This window comes from Protopterus annectens, chromosome 3.part0 (genome assembly GCF_019279795.1).
Source record: "Protopterus annectens isolate FY-2018-M chromosome 3.part0, PAN1.0, whole genome shotgun sequence".
Lineage (NCBI taxonomy): Eukaryota > Metazoa > Chordata > Ceratodontiformes > Protopteridae > Protopterus > Protopterus annectens.
Window position 1 is genome coordinate 1,902,164,269 of NC_056731.1, and position 18,519 is coordinate 1,902,182,787.

The 18,519-nt window shown below is 41.7% G+C and overlaps 1 protein-coding gene across 2 annotated transcripts in view; it reads left to right on the forward strand.

Annotated features, from left to right (window-relative positions):
- The window catches only part of RMDN1 (regulator of microtubule dynamics 1), a 450,051-nt gene that overhangs the window by 115,785 nt on the left and 315,747 nt on the right, over positions 1 to 18,519 (forward strand). For both annotated transcript variants that reach the window (XM_044065986.1, XR_006364034.1), the window contains exon 4: positions 15,712 to 15,868. In XM_044065986.1, coding sequence (XP_043921921.1) covers positions 15,712 to 15,868 — 157 coding nt within the window. The remainder of the gene's footprint in view (positions 1 to 15,711; positions 15,869 to 18,519) is intronic.

The window sequence follows — 18,519 nt, forward strand, 5'->3', positions numbered from 1 at the left end:
TCTAAAGTGAAGGACACTCTAGCCAGGTGCAAGCAAGATGGCAAGATCCTGTCTGCTGTAGGCCTACAATTTTCCAATCCCCAACGTGCCTTCTCCAGGAATCAGAGGATCGGGAAAACGTGGCACAAAAAATTTTAGCGCTCTTTCCATGCCTCACGTGGTGATGATACCCCCGGGGGCAGAGGGGGTAACAATTCCGGAAGATGCCCCTACAGAGGCAGAGGGAGTCCTCGTAACCAAGGCTCCAGGGACTCCTTTTCTAGACAGCCTCATCAGCTGTCCTGAGGAGAAGCCCGATTGCTTACCTCTGGAAGTAGTTGGGGGTCATTTTTCTCTGCACCAAGCTGCCTGGCAATCTATTACCACCGATCGTTGGGTGCAGAGTATAATCACCGAGGTTACACCATTCCCCTTTCTTGTCAACCAAATCTTCCAAAACAGCTTCCCGACGTTCCACCCAGTCAAAGGGAAGAAGCAGCTTCAGAGATTATAAAGCTGTCTCAAAAAAAGAGTCATTCAACCAGTCCCACCAACCAATACGGATCCGGATTCTACTCAAGATTCTTTTTAGTGGCAAAAAAGATGGGGGATTGGTGACCCATTTTGGATCTCAGCAGCTTAAACAAGTCTGTCACCCAAACCAAATTCTGGATGGTCATGGTTCAGTCCGTTCTCCTTTTTTTAAGGGAAGGCGATTGGATGTGGTCGATTAGATTTCCGGGATGCGTATTACCACATCAAAATGGACAAATGCTCCAGGAGTCTGCTTCTCTTCTGGCTAGGGGCCAGTCATCATCAGTTTTGTGCCCTGCCGTTCGGTCTCTCTACAACCCCTAGAGTGTTCTCTAAGTGCATGGCAGTGGTCACAGCTCACTTGAGACTACAAGGATTCTGGGTGTTTCCATATTTGGATGACTGGCTCCTCTCCACCCCCACAGAGTGTCTTCTGGTAACAACACTGCATTATACACTCTCTCTGGCAAAAATTTTGGGAATAACAATACATTGGGAGAAATCAAACCTTACTCCTACACAACAAATAGAATTCATTGGAGCAGTTTTCAATACCCAGTCCTGTCTAGTGTCACTCCCAAATCACAAATTCCAGAGATTGAGGCTCCAGCTCCAAGTGATACTCTGTCAAACAAAAGTTTCAGCAAGAGAAGTTTTTCGGCCGTTAGGATCCATGGCAGCTTCAGTTCCAATAGTGGCCCTAGCGAAGCTACACATGCGAATCCTACAGTGGCTCCTTTTTTGTCAGTGGTTCCCAAACTATCACCCCCCCTCAGTTACCAGATTCAAATAACCAACCTCCTGTGATGGATAAGGCCAGACGCAGAGCTTTGGAGTCGCCCATTTCATTCCCCTCAGGCCAGGGCCATTGTGACCACGGATGCTTCCCTGATCGGGTGGGGGGCCATTTCCAGGAGAAAAACAGTCCAAGGCACATGGTCCACCTCAGAGGCCCACCTGCATATCAACGTCCTGGAACTGAGAGTGGTGCTGTTAGTGTTGCAGGCTTTTCATTCGGTTCTCCCTTCTGGGATAATTGCAGTTCAGTCAGACAACATGTCAGTGGTTTGGTATATCAACAAGCAAGGAGGAACCAAGTCCTACCCCTTGTGTCAAGAGGCCATGAGAATTTGGCAGTGGGCAATAGCTTCCAACCACTTTCTGACAGCAACACATATCCCGGGGAGCTCCAACGTAATTGCAGACAAACTAACCAGACGCATCCTCCTGCCTCACGACTGGCCCCTCAATCCCAAAGTGGCAAAAGAATTCTTCAGCCACTGGGTCCAGCCTTGCTGTGATTTGTTTGCCTCCTCATCGAACTACAAGTGCAGCAGCTATTTCGCACTGCTTCCCCTGGAGGGGGAGTCCCAGAGGGATGTTCTAATGCACGACTAGCCCACAGGACTTCTTTACGCTTATCCTCCCATTCCCCTGATTCCGCAATTTCTAAAGAAAGCTCTTAATTTCAGATGCAAGATGATCCTCATAGCTCCATTCTGGCCTCGACAAGTTTGGTTCCCCTTCCTTTGGCCTCACCTAGTATACCCACCGTGGATTCTGGACCCTTTTCCAGATCTGATTACTCACCCCCAAGTGTTGAGCCACCTGAATCTGTCCAGTCTCAAGCTAACGGCTTGGTTTCTCCACTTCCATTAGTTGCCAGGCAAGCTAAGCTCACCTCACCTGTTTGAGACATCCATTCTGGCCTCTCATAAACCATCCACCAGAAGACTATATGAGGATAAATGGAAAAGGTTCTCCATCTGGTCTAAGGATAACATGCTGGACCCGTATTCAGCTCCAGTGACTGCGGTGCTGAAATACTTGGCTAAGCCTTTTGACAATAGATCCTCTGCCTCTACTGTACGAGTACACCTGGCAACAATTTCTAATTTCCACAGTGGTATAGATAGCACCCCTGTCATTTATGTCTATGCAAAGCCTTTCTCAAGGGAACCTCTCATATCAGGCCTCCTATCAGCCTGTGGAACCATGGAACCTCACTTTAGTCCTTCAGTCTTTGACTCAAACACCCTTTGAACCCACAGCAAAGTGTGGCCTAAAGTTCTTGTCCTGGAAATCCTTGTTCTTAATAGCCATCACATTAGTCAGACGGGTCTCGGAGCTGCAGGCATTGTGTATCAAGAGGCCCTATCTCGTCTTCCATAAAGACAGAGTATCTCTTCGAACAAACCCATCCTTTATTCCAAAAGTTGTTTCTGAATTTTCCATTAAGCAGACCATTGCTGTACCAGTGTTTTTTCTGAATTTTTTCAATAAAGGAGAGTACTGCCTACATTCCTTGGACAGGACCAAACCTATCCGTAAGTCTGAACAGCTTTCCATCTCCTTTTCTGGGCCTAGAATGGGAAATGCTGTTTCCAAGGTTACATTATCAAAATGTCTAAGGGACTGCATAAATTTCATCTATTCCCTCATAAAAGAACCAATGCCAAAAGTTAAAACCATCTCCACTAGATCTATGGCAACATCTGTAGCTTTCCACTCCAGGGCTTCCATGGATGACATTTGCGCAGTAGCCACTTGGGCTAAGCCTCATACCTTTATCAGTCATTACAAATTGGTCTCCAGAGGGAGAGCTGCCTTCGGCTGAATGGTACTCAGGAATGTTCTTCCATAAGGGCCGCCCATGGACCTCAAGGTAGCTTGGGATTCTGTCCCATCAGTGATGAATGGAAAGAAGATTAACACCATCAGATAAAGAAATTATGTCTTACCATAACATTCCATCTGTGTTGTTCATCTTCCTTCATTAATCACTTCCCACCCTCTTTCCCCCTTTAAAGGCTCCTGGGAGATGCTTTGGGTCCAAGTGGTGTCCTAGGGTATTTGCGCAGAAGTGGCCTCTGCTTTACTTCTCTATTCCTAGCAAACTCGATCTGAGGTAACAGGGAGAAGGAAATTCTGGGTAGAAGCTTAGCTTGAGAGTTTTTTTGCTGGCGCGAGCTTGATAAAAAGGCCGACTCGATTTCGAGGACTCAGAACCGAACCTATCAGTGATGAATGAAAGAAGATGAACAACACAGATGGAACATTTATGGTAAGACATAACTTCTTTTTACATTCCTTGGATGTTCACAGACAGTTACGTTTCTATCCACATAAAACAGTTTAGAAAATCTGAGCAGTTATTCGTCCCTTCTCCTCTAACCGTAAGGGTCAAGCAGTTTCTAAAGTGACAATAGCAGGGTGGATAAACCAGTTGCATAACATTTATTTATGAGAAAAATGGTTTGAAATTGTCTAGTCTTCCAAAAGCCCATTCAGCAAGGTCCATAGCTGTGTCAATGGCTTTTTCGTCTAGGGTTCCAATTGATGATATTTGTGCTGCAGCAACCTGGTCTAAGTTTCATACCTTCATGACCCATTATAAGTTGGACATGGTCTCCAGGAGCAGGGCATCTTTTAACTCGGTGCTCTGGCATGTCTTTCATTGAGGCCACCCAAGAAGTCATGTAGCTGGAGACTGACCCATCAGTGAAGCAGAATGAGAAGGACAACATCAGGCTTATTAGTTCTGTACTTACTGTAACTTGGTATCTGTGTTATCCTCCTCTCATTCTGCTTCACCTTCCCACCCAGACATCCCCCTCCAAAAAGTCTGTTTTTTAGAGGATCTGAAGAAGTCGTTGTTGGAACCTACATTCCAGGTTGAGACCTTGGTTCCTTTTTTCTTCTGTCTACTTTCTGTTAGAGGCAGCAAACTCGATCTGAGGCGGTAGAGCTAGGGGAAGAGGATTAATTAATTTACTTTATTTATTTTACATTTGTTAACTGTTAGTCAAACTGGACACAGGTCCTTTTTCAGCGGAGGCCTGGAGAGAAAAGCTCCAGAAAAAGTACAAATACAAAACACATATACAAACTGGATATACATAAATGTGTATGAAAAGAAACAATGATTCACAAACATGTATGGAAGAAGCAACAGTGCCAGTTACAGACTAAATGGAAGGTAACAAATCTATAGGAGATTTCTGGTTTGATAGCAAAATAAGAGATTCATAATGAATTCTTTAGAAACATTCACATTATACATCATCCAGAGTAAATTACAATTTAGTGATACTGATACATATAGCTGTTTCCCTATAGATGTTGTTGGTACTAACAATGCAATATTTTGTTTTATTTTATTTTTAAGGACAGTAATTTGCAGAGACTAAGGAAGGTCTATCCAGGAGTGTTGTAGGACCATAGCCAGATGTCAGCTACATGTTTCTTAAGGAGCTTTTTAAATTGTATAATTGAGCTGTTTGAGTTTATTAGGGTTGGTAGCTTATTCCAAATTTTAGCAATGCAGTTAGAGAAGAGAGAATTCCCAGCATGGTTGTTGGCTTTGGTGGTATCTAGAAGGTGTAGGTTACTGGAGCGAAGACATCAGGAACTAGTGTATGGGCATATATTATTTTGGAGTGCAGGTGTTTTATCAGGTTGGTGAAGAACATTTTGTGCAAAGGTTAGTTGACTGAAGTGTAGAAGCTGAGGAAGTTCAAGTCAATTCATTTGCTTAAGAGATGCACAGTGGTGTGACCAATAGGAGGCATAGTCATAAACTTTGATATTTTATTATAGCAAGATTCCAGTCCGTTTTGCAGAGGTTGGTTAGTACTGGGGAGGCCTAGAGGAGGGTTGACAAGAAGTGTGTACGGCTATAGTAGCTTTTGTGTTTCTTGTTAGAAATTGTTTCTGTATAGGAGACCTAGTTTCTTGTAGACCTTCTTGATGGCTTGAGCTATGTATATATTGAATTTCAGGTTATTGTCGATTTCTATCCCAAGCATCCATCCCTCATACATAAGCTAACTCAGGACAGTCATAATGTATGAGTGGTCACTTCTGCATTCAGCAACAAAACCATCTCCCTTCCCCTCAAGTCAGAACTGTTAGTTCTGTTCTTTATGTAACTGAGAAAAGTAAACCACTGAGTAGACAAAAAGCAGGTTCTTCTACAGTTAGGTCACTGGAGTCACGACTTGGTCTGGTAAGCTGTCTCTACTTAGGTTCATTGGTAAGTACTAGGCTATCTACCCGAGGGCATCTATAATCCTAGCCAGAATGTGTTGGCTTTCGCTGCCCCCTTAGATTAGTTCCCTGTGCCTCTGTCCAGCAGAGCCATTAGTTCCCTGTGCCTTTGTCCAGCAGAGCCACTGCAGTGATCCCCGGGGTAAATTTTCTGTTTCCCATCCACTCGTCAAGGTTTTGTTGGTGAGGGGCTCTGCCTAATGTAGATTGGAATCCTGTTCCAAAGCATGGGGAGTCTCTGGGACAGGAATCTATTCCTGCAGCACGTGCTATTTATCGTTGTGATGAGGTTTAGATCCCTAGAGCGTGTGGCTCTTTGGGATTTTTTTTTTTTTTTTTAGGTGGAACATGTCCATCAATTCTGGGTTGGACATGGCCTTGTATGTCAGGCAGAGATCACCTCTGTGTAAGCGGTATGCAACCGAGTACAGCTGGAGTTTCTTCAGTTGGGCTGCATAGGGCATCTGTTTGAGGCCAGTAATCCTCTTGATGAGGTACTAGTGTGGTCTTTCCAGCTGTTGCAGGTGTCTTGTAAAGTACATACCAAATGGGGTGTTGTACTCTATGATGGGTCTGATGAGTGATGAGTAGAGGGGCACAATGACCTCTTTTGTTCTAGATGCAAACCCTTTTGTGATTTGGTGGGCCACATAGAAGGATTTTCTAACCACCTTGGCAATTTGATTATCAAAGGAGAAATTACTATCTACTTGGGTCCCCAGATCCCTTATTACATTTTCTGTATTTAGGGGACTACAACGTATGCGGTAGTTCGTGGGTACATTGTTTTTTCCAAAGGGGATGAATATGCACTTTTTGGCATTTAGCTTGAGGCCATGATTTTGACACCAGGTATCCGTCTCAGTGAGACCTTTCTGGAGGATATCAGCCGGAGAGTCAGTTATGGCCCCCAGTTTGCAGTCGTCTGTGAACTTGGTCAGCCATAGTCCTCCTGTGCTTGCCTGTACCTCTGAGAAGTATATACCGAACAGGAGGAGTCCTAGGACTGAGCCCTGGGGGATGCCACTTGTAACCGGTTTAGAGTATGACCTAGAGCCTGCAACTCGTGTGGGTTCTATCCGTGAGCCAATTGGCAACCCATCTCATGACATAAGGGTTTATATTCAGGCTGGTGAGCTTGTCTGTAATACCAGAATGGGGAATGGTGTTGAAAGCCTTTGCGAGCTCTAAGTAGGCTGTGTGGACCTCCTTTCCCTCGTCTAAAGCCTTGGTAACTGTCTCAAAGATGTCCACCAGGTTTAGGAGGCATGATCTGCCCTTAAAAAAGCCAAACTGGGTAGGGTCCAATGTTTGGAGGTTCCCAATGTCTCTGTTAATGAGTTCCATTATGATGCGCTCCGTAGTTTTGTAGACCAGGCTAGTCAGGCGTATAGGGCAATAGTTCCCGGGGTCTGTTGTGGCTCCACTTTGTGGAGCGAGATAACTGTTGCTGTGCACCACTCTATGGGTACGTAGCCTATAGAGAGGCTGAGTTTGAACAGTGTGTTTAGGTGAGGGGTTAGTTCATTTTGGAGCTCGAGTAAGACACAGCCTGGGACACCGTCCGATCCCATTGAAGCTGTGTTTTTGGCTTTGGATAGGGCTGTTTTAACCTGTGTGTCAGTGATTTCCAGGGCTGTACATTCTTCTGGTATGGTTATGGGCTCTTTAGGGGGTGAGAGGGGGTGAAGGTTGCACTAAACCTGTCTACCAGAATGTTTGCAATATCAGTCGGTTCAGTGTATTTTGTGCCATTCTGCACTAACTCAGAGCAGATCTGAGAGTTTCCACTTAGGTTCTTGACATAGCTGAAGAACGCTTTGTGGTTATCTTTGGAGTCCTTGGCAATTTTTCTTTCAAAGCTAGCCTTGGATGAGTTTATGAGGGATCGTAGTTTCTTGCTGATACTGATCAGGGATCTTTCCTTCTTGGAATTTTACTCTTTTCTGTACTAGTTTCCTCCTCCTGTGCTATAACTTGTTTATGGCAGGGGTCCACCAGACTGGTTTCCTTTCCTTGGTGGAGTGAGTCTTGGTTTTGTTTGGGATAGCACAATCCATGCATTCTTGCAGGTGCTCATTGAGTGCCTTTGTAAGGGATTCAGCAGCTTGGACAGCTTTATCCTTTAGCATGGGGGCTGTGAACCTTTCCACCTTGGTCTTAAGTATTGTGAAGTTTGGTTTTGAAAAGTTTTTCAGGGTGGTTTCCTTGATTGAGGGAGGGGGTGGAATGTGGATATCCAGAGTGATTAGTCTGTGGTCTGATCTAACCAGTGAGGGGTTGACTTCCGGTGTGGAACACCGGTCGCCCATGTTGGTGATGACCAGGTCCAATATGCTGTCACCTCTGGTGGGGGTATTGACCAGTTCATCCAGGGCATTCGAGTTTATAAATTCTAGGAAGCATTGGGCAAAGGGAGTTGGCACTTGAGTAGTTCTTCCAGTTAATGTTTGGGTAATTGAAAGCACCCAATATTAGGATGTTTGGTAGGACCTTCATATTTTCCATTGTCTCCAGAAACACGGAATGGGGGTCCTGGGTCATGGTGGGTGATCTGTAGCAAGCTACAATTTGAATTGCAGTTTTGCCCGTTGTTAGTTGCACATGGATGATCTCTGAGGCATCGTGCTGCGCCATTAACCTGGAGGTGTGGGTATCCTTGATGAATATGGATACCCCCCTGCCTTTTTTGTTTCGGTCCGGGTTCTGTGGCCGAAAAGTATGATACGAGTTATAGCCTGGTAGTGCTGGGGTGCTCTCTGGAGCCTTAAACCAGGTTTCTGTTACTGCGCAGATATTGATGTTCTCCATACTGAGGAGTGCCTCGAGTGCATGCATTTTGAGGTTTAGACTTCTGGCGTTGAGTAGCATTATCCTCCGTTTTTAGTTACTTGTACTATTTACGGTGGTGGGTTTGTCTTCCTAAAAAAGGCACTATGGGGGCGGCAAAAGTCTTGACCAGTATTTGAAAGCCTAAGGGTGACAGGTGCAAGCCATCTCTTCCGAAGCAACGTGGCTTATCGAGCATGTCATCACAGGCGGACAGATACTGGATCCCTTTTGAATGACACCAGAAACTTAGCCAGTTATTGAAATTGATCATTTTGTTTTCTACTGTGGCATCATTCTTGGTGAGGGCAGGATGCTACTCAAGGTCAGGGTCATACCGGCCTGGGCTACGTGATCAGAGAGCTCTTCCATGTCTCTCTTCATGTAGTCCAGGGAGGTATGTCAGCATGGACAATGACAGAGTCGTATTTGTACTTATTCTGGAGTGACCTGAGTGCTTGTGTTATGTGGCAGATCCTGGCATCCGACAGGCAGCTAACTGTAACCTTCTCCTTGTCCAGCCTAGTTAATGGGACATCAGTGTGCCTGACTATAGAGTCACCTATTACTAGTGTGTTGGGTATGTTATTTTGCCTTAAGGGCTGTGGTTGCATGGCATACTGATTATGTGAAGTATGTGTTTCATGGTTTGTGATGTGGTGTGGAGGTTGCTTGGATGTCTGCTTTGGAGGTCTTTGTTGCTTTTGCAGAATTTTATTTAGAGCATCCAAGTATGTTTTCATGTATTTATGTGTGTTATTTGCCGGTGTTGAGGAGAGTGTTGTCTGTGTACATGAGGCAGTTGTAACATTGCCTCAAAATGCCCAGAGTCACCAGTTGGACTGGAGAGTACACCTGAAACTGCCCTTTGGACATGCCTGAATAGGTAAAGTGAGCTGTTTTACTGACTGGCTGGTAGGGACGAATAGAGAGCCTTGTCCTTCTGGACAGCATAGGGGGGGGTTCTAGTGCTAGGGTTAATTAGTGCTTGCTATGAGTTTTGAGCAAGTGCTGGGCTGTGAAATGAATGGTTTGAGTGCTTAAGTTGAAAGTTTGTCTAGTTCCAAGGGAAATATTGAAGAGTAGACTTTGTGGAGCCAGGAATAGTTTAACCCTAGCTAACCTGCGCACAAAACTGCGCAAATGTGGTTTTTATAGCAGGGAAATGAAAAATATAGAAATTAGCCCAAAATGGCCAATAAACTACTAATTTCTGGGCTGAAACCAGTCCTCCAGGGACAAGATAGGCTGCTCAAAGCTCCCCTCTCTCACAGGTGAACAGAGAAACTTCCTTCTATCCAAGTAAGGTATGGGCAACACAGAATCCTGCAGTGCAGCCCTGAATTCGGTAATAACCTGAAAACTGGACTATACTAGTTCAGAAAGGCGGGAAACAAGTATATATTGTTTTGTTTGTTTCAGAAAATAAAGCAGATACAATCAGAAAAACACTTTAAATGCACATAAATGGCTATTGCACTTTAGTGTATAGCCTACAACAGTTAAACAGATGATTTAAACACAAAAATGACTTAGTTCAAATGCAGGCAGCAAATAAGCACAATATGTAGCAGAAACAAGCTTTTTAAATCTTAGAAATGCTAACAAATCGGCGTTTTAGGCGGAATTAGTTAAAGACAGCAAGAAAATGCAGAAAAAGGATACTTAATCACTCCAAAGTCTCTTTTGCCTCTCTGCTGCTGTAGAACTCTGCAGGATACCTGGCAGGCACTTGCTGAGCTGAATACAAGCACAAAAAAAAATGTGCAAATGCAGTTTTTATAGCCGGGAAATGAAAGAGATGGTAATTAGCCCAAAATGGCCAATAAACTACTAACTTCTGGGCTACAGCAAACAATGCACACACATTTCAGAAAGAAACAGTTGAGATAAGCAGGCACAATAAGCCTTTAACCAGAAATTCCCAGCTCAGAAGGGCAGAATCTAGCCTCTCCTCCCACAAGAGTGCAGACCACAAACCTTCTTAATTTAAAATAACTGGCCTGAAGCTCAAGTGCTTAAACCAGAACTAATGCACTTTTAGAATAACAAGACACTGAGCCTTCAGTCAGCAATTCCCAACTTAGAGGGCTGTAAGCTACCTGTCCTGCCACAACAATGCAGTCCACAAACCTTCTTAATGTAAAACAACTGGTCTGAAGCCCAAGCGCTTAAACCAAAAGGCTTAGAATAACAGTTGCAATTTAATCAGGCTACTACCAGTCAGTAATAACTGCAGCAGAATAATACAATTGAGTACTTTTAAGAAGAAGCACAAGCAAAGTAAGGTAATAAAGTGGGAAGAAACACAATTACAGTAAAAGCAGATTAATAAAGTGCAATTTTTTTATAACAATAGAAAACGAGCAAACTGATTTAAACAAATTACCCAATTAACCAGTAAAAAAACTCAAAACTGAGCCCTGTTCAAGCAGTCTTCAATCAGACAAGTTCTAACCACACACTCCTGCCACTAGGGTGCAGGGGAACCTTCTCCAAAAAAGATGGCCTGGATTAGTGCTCAAAGCTAGATTCAGCAGACCTGATTCTAGTCTGAGCTACAGCAGACAAGGCACACCAGTGTCAGAAAAACAGTTTAAATAAGCAGGCACAGTAAGCCTTTAACCAGAAATTCCCAGCTCAGAAGGGCAGAATCTAGCCTCTCCTCCCACAAGAGTGCAGACCACAAACCTTCTTAATGTAAAATAACTGGCCTGGAGCCCATGTGCTTAAACCAGAACTAATACACTTTTAGAATAACAGACACTGAGCCTTCAATCAGCAATTCCCAACTTAGAAGGATGTAAGCTACCTGTAATTCCCAACCATCACTTGGTTCACATAATCTTTACCAGGGCTCCTTCCTTGATTCTTCCCCTTGAGGATCTTCGGATTCCCTCCATCAAACAGGTAGGAGGTTGGCATAATGGTTAAGGTGTTTACTTTACAGACACAACAGACAGGGATTAATTCTCACATGGGATAACTGGCTAGGATTAAAATGGTCCATAAGGGCAGTTAGGCTAGTACTAATCTATTAACCTAAGCTTTTGACACTTCACATTTCTTAGTCATCCTTTTCTCCTCCAGGCGCTTATCTTGTGCAGATGTTGCACAACTTATTAAACAGATTTATGGCATCTAGGTCCAGGGAAGTCATTGTTCCACTATATTCGGCATTCATTAGACCTATCATTGAGTACATTGCCCAGTTTGGTATGTACCTAACTGGACATATCCAATAACTGAAACGTGCACAGGGGTTCTTCAGTAAAAGAATACAGGGCATAAGTTGCATGTCCTATGCAGACCACCTCAAGGCCCTATTCCTGTATTCTGTCTCCTACAGGCTGTTGAGGGGAAATCTATGCTTGGAATGCAAGGCATTGTCATACCCCACTGTGGACCTCCTGCATGTCCACAAAACAAACAGCACCAGAATTACCCATTCTAAAAGCTTGCACCTTGCCTCTGATATAAATAGGACTCACTGGAGAGGGAAATATGTATCCCAGAGACTACCCCTTCTCTGGAACAGGCTCCCCATCCATGTGAAGCAGAGTTCCTCCCTAACCCAATTCAAGTGTAACTTGGACAATTGGTCTGTGAACAGGAAATTCATCCCTGGTTTGACACCTGTCTGTAATGAATACAGGCAGCCTGCAAATGGTTAATCTCCCAGGTCCCTGCTTGTAAATGTTTCTCCTCTCAAACCCCTGCTTACACTTGTCACGGGTACCAGAACTAGTCAGAGATTTTGGATACATGGCTAGGCATAAAATGGCCCTTGTGGCCATTAGCCTAGTCAACACCTATGAACCTAAGATATATAGCAGGATGTCCACGAACCAATGTAAGAAAAAGGAAATGTTATTGCAAAGTAAAACTGCAACAAGAACCCTCCCCATCCACATTCTTATCTTATTGCATCTGAGCTATGATTCTGCTTTCCACAAGATAGTACCTACTTGGTCCAGTATGTTATGCACACTCCTTTCTTATTCTTATTCCTACTATTTCTCTTGCTGATAAATGAAGCAAGCAGGTTCAGTTTTCCACACCTGTTTGCTTTGGCCTCACATTTCTTATGTCCACCCTGAGCAGACTTAACCAAGGTATCTTGGTTCCTGCTGTCTTCTTTCATGCTTTTTAAGGGAAAATGACTTAGTCTTCTGCCAGAACACTTATACTTCCTGTATTATGATATATACTTCCTGCCTGGGCTGGGACTTTTTCTCTCCAAATGTTGGGTTGCCATCCTTCCTTCCTTTCAATCTCAGCCTGGCCCCATTTATTACTCGTTCATTTCACTGTCTTGAGACTGGCATGCCTTTCATTGTTCTCTAGGAGCTCCCAACCTTGCATTTAACCTTCATGAGTAGTAGATTATGCCAGTCATTTTCTTTGCTTTGTACCTTTTGTTGATAGACTGCCCTTCAAGACTTGCGTTGAGATGGAAACCTCTGTATCAGCTACTCTAGCGCTGTGAATTGGGTAAACTAATTTGGAAGGCACTCTATTTGTCTTAGGTAGCACATACTGTATTGTACAACCACTGCTTAGCACAGCTTCACAGCAAAGTCATCTACAAGTTTAATTTTGTAACCAGGCCTCTCAATTCATTGCAGGAATGACTCTTTTGATTTTGTGAGAGTGGCAGTTACAAAGCAAATGCTGTGGCTTATGGGGATGTATTCCTGTATATGTCACCCTCTGTAGCTTGTCATTTGCAGACATGGGTGTATCAGAATCCGTGTTTTTTTTCTTTAGTGATCCCATAGAAAGGAGCAGGCTCCCTTCCCTGTATAACTTGTAGCAGGCCAGCAACGCAGAGGTTGTCTTTTCTGACACAGGTCCATCTGGCAAGAAATGTATTGTCTTGCTCTTCCTCTTTATTGCTTTCTTGAATTTGCCTTTGTAATTTTGTCTTCATTTTGTCCCCTGTAGGAAAACAGCTCTGTTGCTCTGCTGTCAACTTTCTTGTTCTTTCTAGGAAGTCAGCTGTGTTGCTCTTCTCAGCTTTCTCATGTTATCTCAAGACACCTCACAACCTTTCTCATATGGCATTCTCCACAGGGAGCCTACATAATTTATGTAACATCTTACCCATTTTCTCCTCTAAATCCATAAAAATTCACTCTCTTCTAATCAGTTGGTTGTTTTCATAGGGGAAGATACTACTATATAATTTTTTTACCGCCAGTAAATTGCTGTTTAATTTGCTTATTAACAGTTCCCTTGTGGAACTCTCACAACTGGTGGCCATTATCTTTGGGTATTCTAGCATGTCACCCCTTTAGTATATAGATTTTACACATAGAATGTAGTAAAATTGTATGGATCAAACCATGAATGAGCTATCCATTCTCAAATACATTTAGAATGCAGTTTTATGACTTTCAAAGGAAAATGTCCTCTTTTGAAAATTACCTTCTCTGTAACATTTAAACAGATTTGCTGTTTCTTTTTCTGAGACATCAATTCAAAACTCTTAATTTGCTTCTTTGCAGCCAAGAAAGACATCTCGTATGTGTTGCTGTCATCCCTTTCAGAGAATCGTAGTATAGTTTTTTGCTTCTTTTCTTGTCCAGTGTACTACCGACTTCAAAGAGCCACCACTTAAGTAGTACTCCTGCATGTCTCTTTACTGGGTGGGTCCTGTCCCTCTGGATAAAAATGACCTCATAGCCATGCTGGCTATGAAATCATCTTATGCCAGGTAGAGATGTGAGCGAGCTGGGATTGTCATACAGAGGCTAAGCTGTTTCTTTTTTTCTAGAAGCAGTAATCCCCTTTTACTGTATCAATATCACATGATGATGGGCAGGCCATGAGGACTAACCTTGATTGCATGTCCTACCCTGGAGACCATAAGGTGGCCATGTCTACTCTGTCCTCATGCTTCTCAGCCAGGAGACCAGAATTCCATTAGAGATTAATTTTGTGGTCATTCCCCACGTCTGGGATAGGCACACTCACCCTACCTGCCAGCACCGTCAGGCTCTCGAGCAGCTAATGGATCTTGGAGCACAGTCAAGGTATTATCCCTCTATGTCACTGGGCTGGTTTTTAACATAATGTACTTTTCCTGCTTTTTTGCATGATACAGAGTTGTACAAACTTCCAGGCAGCAATATTTAACTCCTCCAAATGTTTACTTCAACTTTATTTTTTTAATCAGTATTGTTCTCCAGCTGACCATCTAGCCTCACCATAGACTCCCTTTTGACTCATCCTATGGCTTATTCATTCCCCTGGGGGTAAGAGATAGGAGCCTGGAATAGTCCGATTATCTATGGTAAGAAATTAGATTTTCTTGTTCATAGCCCTTGCTACAACTGTGACTTCTGGGATGCCGTTGTGCCTGGTGATGCTTGAGTGCTGCCACACACACTTTAGTTTGCAGTGCGGTAAGCTGCTAGTATAAAATTAGGTCTTGGTCTTCCCCCTTTGTTTACCATGTCCTCTTCCTTCAAGGTGTGTGAGGCAGTGCAGCATTAACTGCATCACTAACATTTTTTTGCATTTCTGATTGTTTTCAGAATTTTGATGTGAACTTTACCTCAGCCATCCCAGTTGCAGCATGATGATATAAAACAAGTTAGCAAAAAGTACAGCTTACAGTTTTTTGTAGTTCAATCATTATCTAGTCTTCCTTTTAAGCAAAGTTGAATCCTTTGCATATGCATTCTTCCACTGTCATCATATGTCTTTCTTTCCTTAGATAAACATATCCGTTTCTGAAATCAGAAACAACGTAATCCAAAACTAAATGTTTAGCACTGGCAGATGGTTCTTTTACATCTGTTAATGTATGATTTTGCTTTCTGTTAATATGTTCTTTATACAGACTAATATACAGCAGTGCATTGTGCGTTTACTTATCTTGGAAGTATTTTATGTTGGCAGTTTACAGTATAAGGAGTGTCGTTAAAGAATGAGCAGAGTAATGCAACTTTACTGGTAACTCTTATTTTTGATGCTGCCTATAGGAAAAAGTAACCATATGGCTTTATCAAGGGCACCCAGCGAAAGCGGACTGAAGAAAGACTGCTTTTAATATTATATGATTGATTCCTCTCAGAGGTGGATGCCTGTGTTTTAACACCTTGTCATCATTAATGTTTATATCAGAATCTATTCAGGTACATTACTGTATATTTCCTGTAGTTCTGCAGTTATAACTTAGCTTTTGAAGTAAGCACATAAAATGTAGTTTGTGCGTTTCTGTGGCAGTTTTTATTTTGGTGGGGTAGCTGCACTGTCCAGCATTAAAGGAGTGAAATTTCTGATTTATTTTCATGTTTTGTATTTGTTTAGTGAAAATGCAGAACTGCTATGGAGGCTAGCCCGTGCTTCACGTGATCTTGCCCAGCTGAGCAGTACCTCTGCAGATAACAAGAAGAAATTGATCTATGAAGCTTTGGCTTATGCAAAAAAATCATTAGATAAAGAACCTAACTTTGCTGCGCATAAGGTTTGTAATGATACTCTGTTTCATTTTGTGTATTACTCCGTTTGTTTTGTGTCTATAAACAGTACAGTTTTTTTAGAAATTAAATGCAAAACTGTGGCAATCAGTGTCTGCTACTTAATTTCGACATTGAAAATATAGTATAAGGATAGAAGCCAATTAGATTTATTTAATTTTTGTTCAATTTGTTTAATTTACTAGTCTTAGTCTGTTTTCAAGGGAAACTAAACTGACTAGGGATAATATATCCAGGGTACCAGGCAAATTCCCAAACTCTTCTCCTGTTGGCAGAGCCAGAGGGCTTGTGCAGGAAGAGAGAGGCAAGCTATGGAGAAGAATGGCATTTTGAATGCGGAACTGCAAAAAACTACAGATCACAACAACAACTTTAGATATTCAACAACAAAATGATTTTTGATATATCAGTATTACAAATGAGGAGCTACCAGAGTTTAAGGCTGTCTTTGTTACAGTCCTGCATCTAGGATGGTTAAACAGCAGTATGTTCCAGAAGTTTATAAAGGAAAAGGAAGTGAGCAAAAATACTGCTCTTTTATGGTCTGAAGTCATGGAGAACACTGGAGAGGAGATGCAGTTGCAGAGTGTGATAGACACAACAAAAGAAGATATAGGAATTGCAAACACTCAGGCTTTGCAGATAGAATATTTTGTAGGAAGTAAGGAGATGTTCGATGCTGGCATTGCAACAGGAGCATCCAAGGTCACAGCTGGCAGTAGTTTTGGATGGTGTGGCATAAAGAGAAGGTGCACAAGAGGACATTTAGATACAGAAAGTTGCCTGTTATACATAACAAGTTCTCCAGTTTTTTTTTTTTTTTTTTTTTTTCATGTATGTCATGTGGGACCCTAGTTGTTCCACTGAGTTTTATGGAAAAAGATGTTAGGGCTGTGATACATTTTGAGTCACAGTCATTCTATAATGTTACATTTGAGACTACTCGGTGGGCAGAAAAAAGAATGTGCAGTTTTTTTGATAACCTATTCTTTTATTCACCCTGGAAAGATGTGATTGGAATTAATATTGTGGTTAAAAAGAAAGTGGATATGCAGTTTATAATATCAAATATTGATGAAGATGAAATAAGACAGTGTGTTGCAGAAAGATGTCAAAATGCCTTTAAAATAATGAAAGATATAGATGAAAGACAATTGTTAAATGAGGGGTAGAATATATGGGTTAATTTAAATGTTATGGCAGTAAATTTCAACACTTGCTTAGCATAACAAAAAGAATGTCCTGGTATTGGAGTCTTACTAAAAACTGTTATCTTTGTGGGGTATTTAATACATAAGTGCTCAAAAATAAAAGAATTCCTCCAGTGTGGGGATTTTGGACATTCTGTAAGAGACTGTAATGTGTTGTGTAGAAAAGAGGGGTACGTCTGATTGAATTGTTATTAAATAAATGATGGTGAGAAAAATGTGAGTAAAGCTGAAAGTAATGATGAAAGTATTGAGACGGTCTTTGAAGAGGGTTCAGAAAATAATTGAAATGAACACGATCTTAATGAAAATGTAAATTAAAATGATAATGCACACAATATACCTGATTAGTAATATATTTAAGGAAAGAGACAAGAATGAATCTGGAGACGAGTGTAATATTTACATGCAAAATGCTCATGAAGCATTTGATAGTGAATGACAATAAGAAGAGGAAGAAAATGATTGAGAGGATATGACACTTAATCTACTGAGACTAGAGTAAGAAAAAGGAAGGTCTTGTTGCAGCAGAAAGTCTACAGAAAAATGAAAGGATAACGTGTTCTTAATATAGCTTAATGTTAATAGCATAAAGAATGAAGTTAGAAGACTGGTTGTAAAGTGGTGTCCAGAGCAGAAAAGGGGTGTAGTATGTTTGGAAGACAAAGTTACGTAAAGATTAAAGAAATGAAAGTATTTGGGATGGAACAGTAATAAGGAGTTTTAGAAAGGAATTATGGAGTCATTTTTTTGTTTAGCAATGTTAAGAAAACAGTAAGGGAATAAAAATACTAAATGCAGTTGTGGTAATACCAGGCAGACGTGTAGTCTAGGAATACAGTTGGCAATAATATATGCATATGCTAACCTGAAAGAGCATACATTATTCGAAGAGATGAAATGTACATACATACGTGTGTGTGTGTGTGTGTGTGTGTGTGTGTGTGTGTGTGTGTGTGTGTGTGTGTGTGTGTATATATATATATATATATATATATATATATATATATATATATATATATATAGATATATGATGGTGAAAATGGATGTTGTGATTATTGATTACTTTAACTGCAACACGAGAAAGGTTCTAGGGAATGTAAATCAAAATTTAAAAGTGTGTAGACATTTAGTTGGATATGGTATGAAGTCGATACGTAACGAAAGAGTGTACATATAAAGTAGAGGTGCTTTATGAACTGAAATCAGCTATTTGCTATGTTCAGAAGGACTGAATAAAATTGAAGGATGTAAAAAGGTTTGTTTTTTAGATTATCAAGACCAAAACTGGACACAACCACCACGATGTTATAAAACCAGTCTTTTAATATCGAATTAAAACAAAATAAAATAAAATAAGCGCTTTCACATGCTACACAGGCATGCTTCTTCAGATTTCACAAACACATCTTCAAACAGTTCTTAAGTAC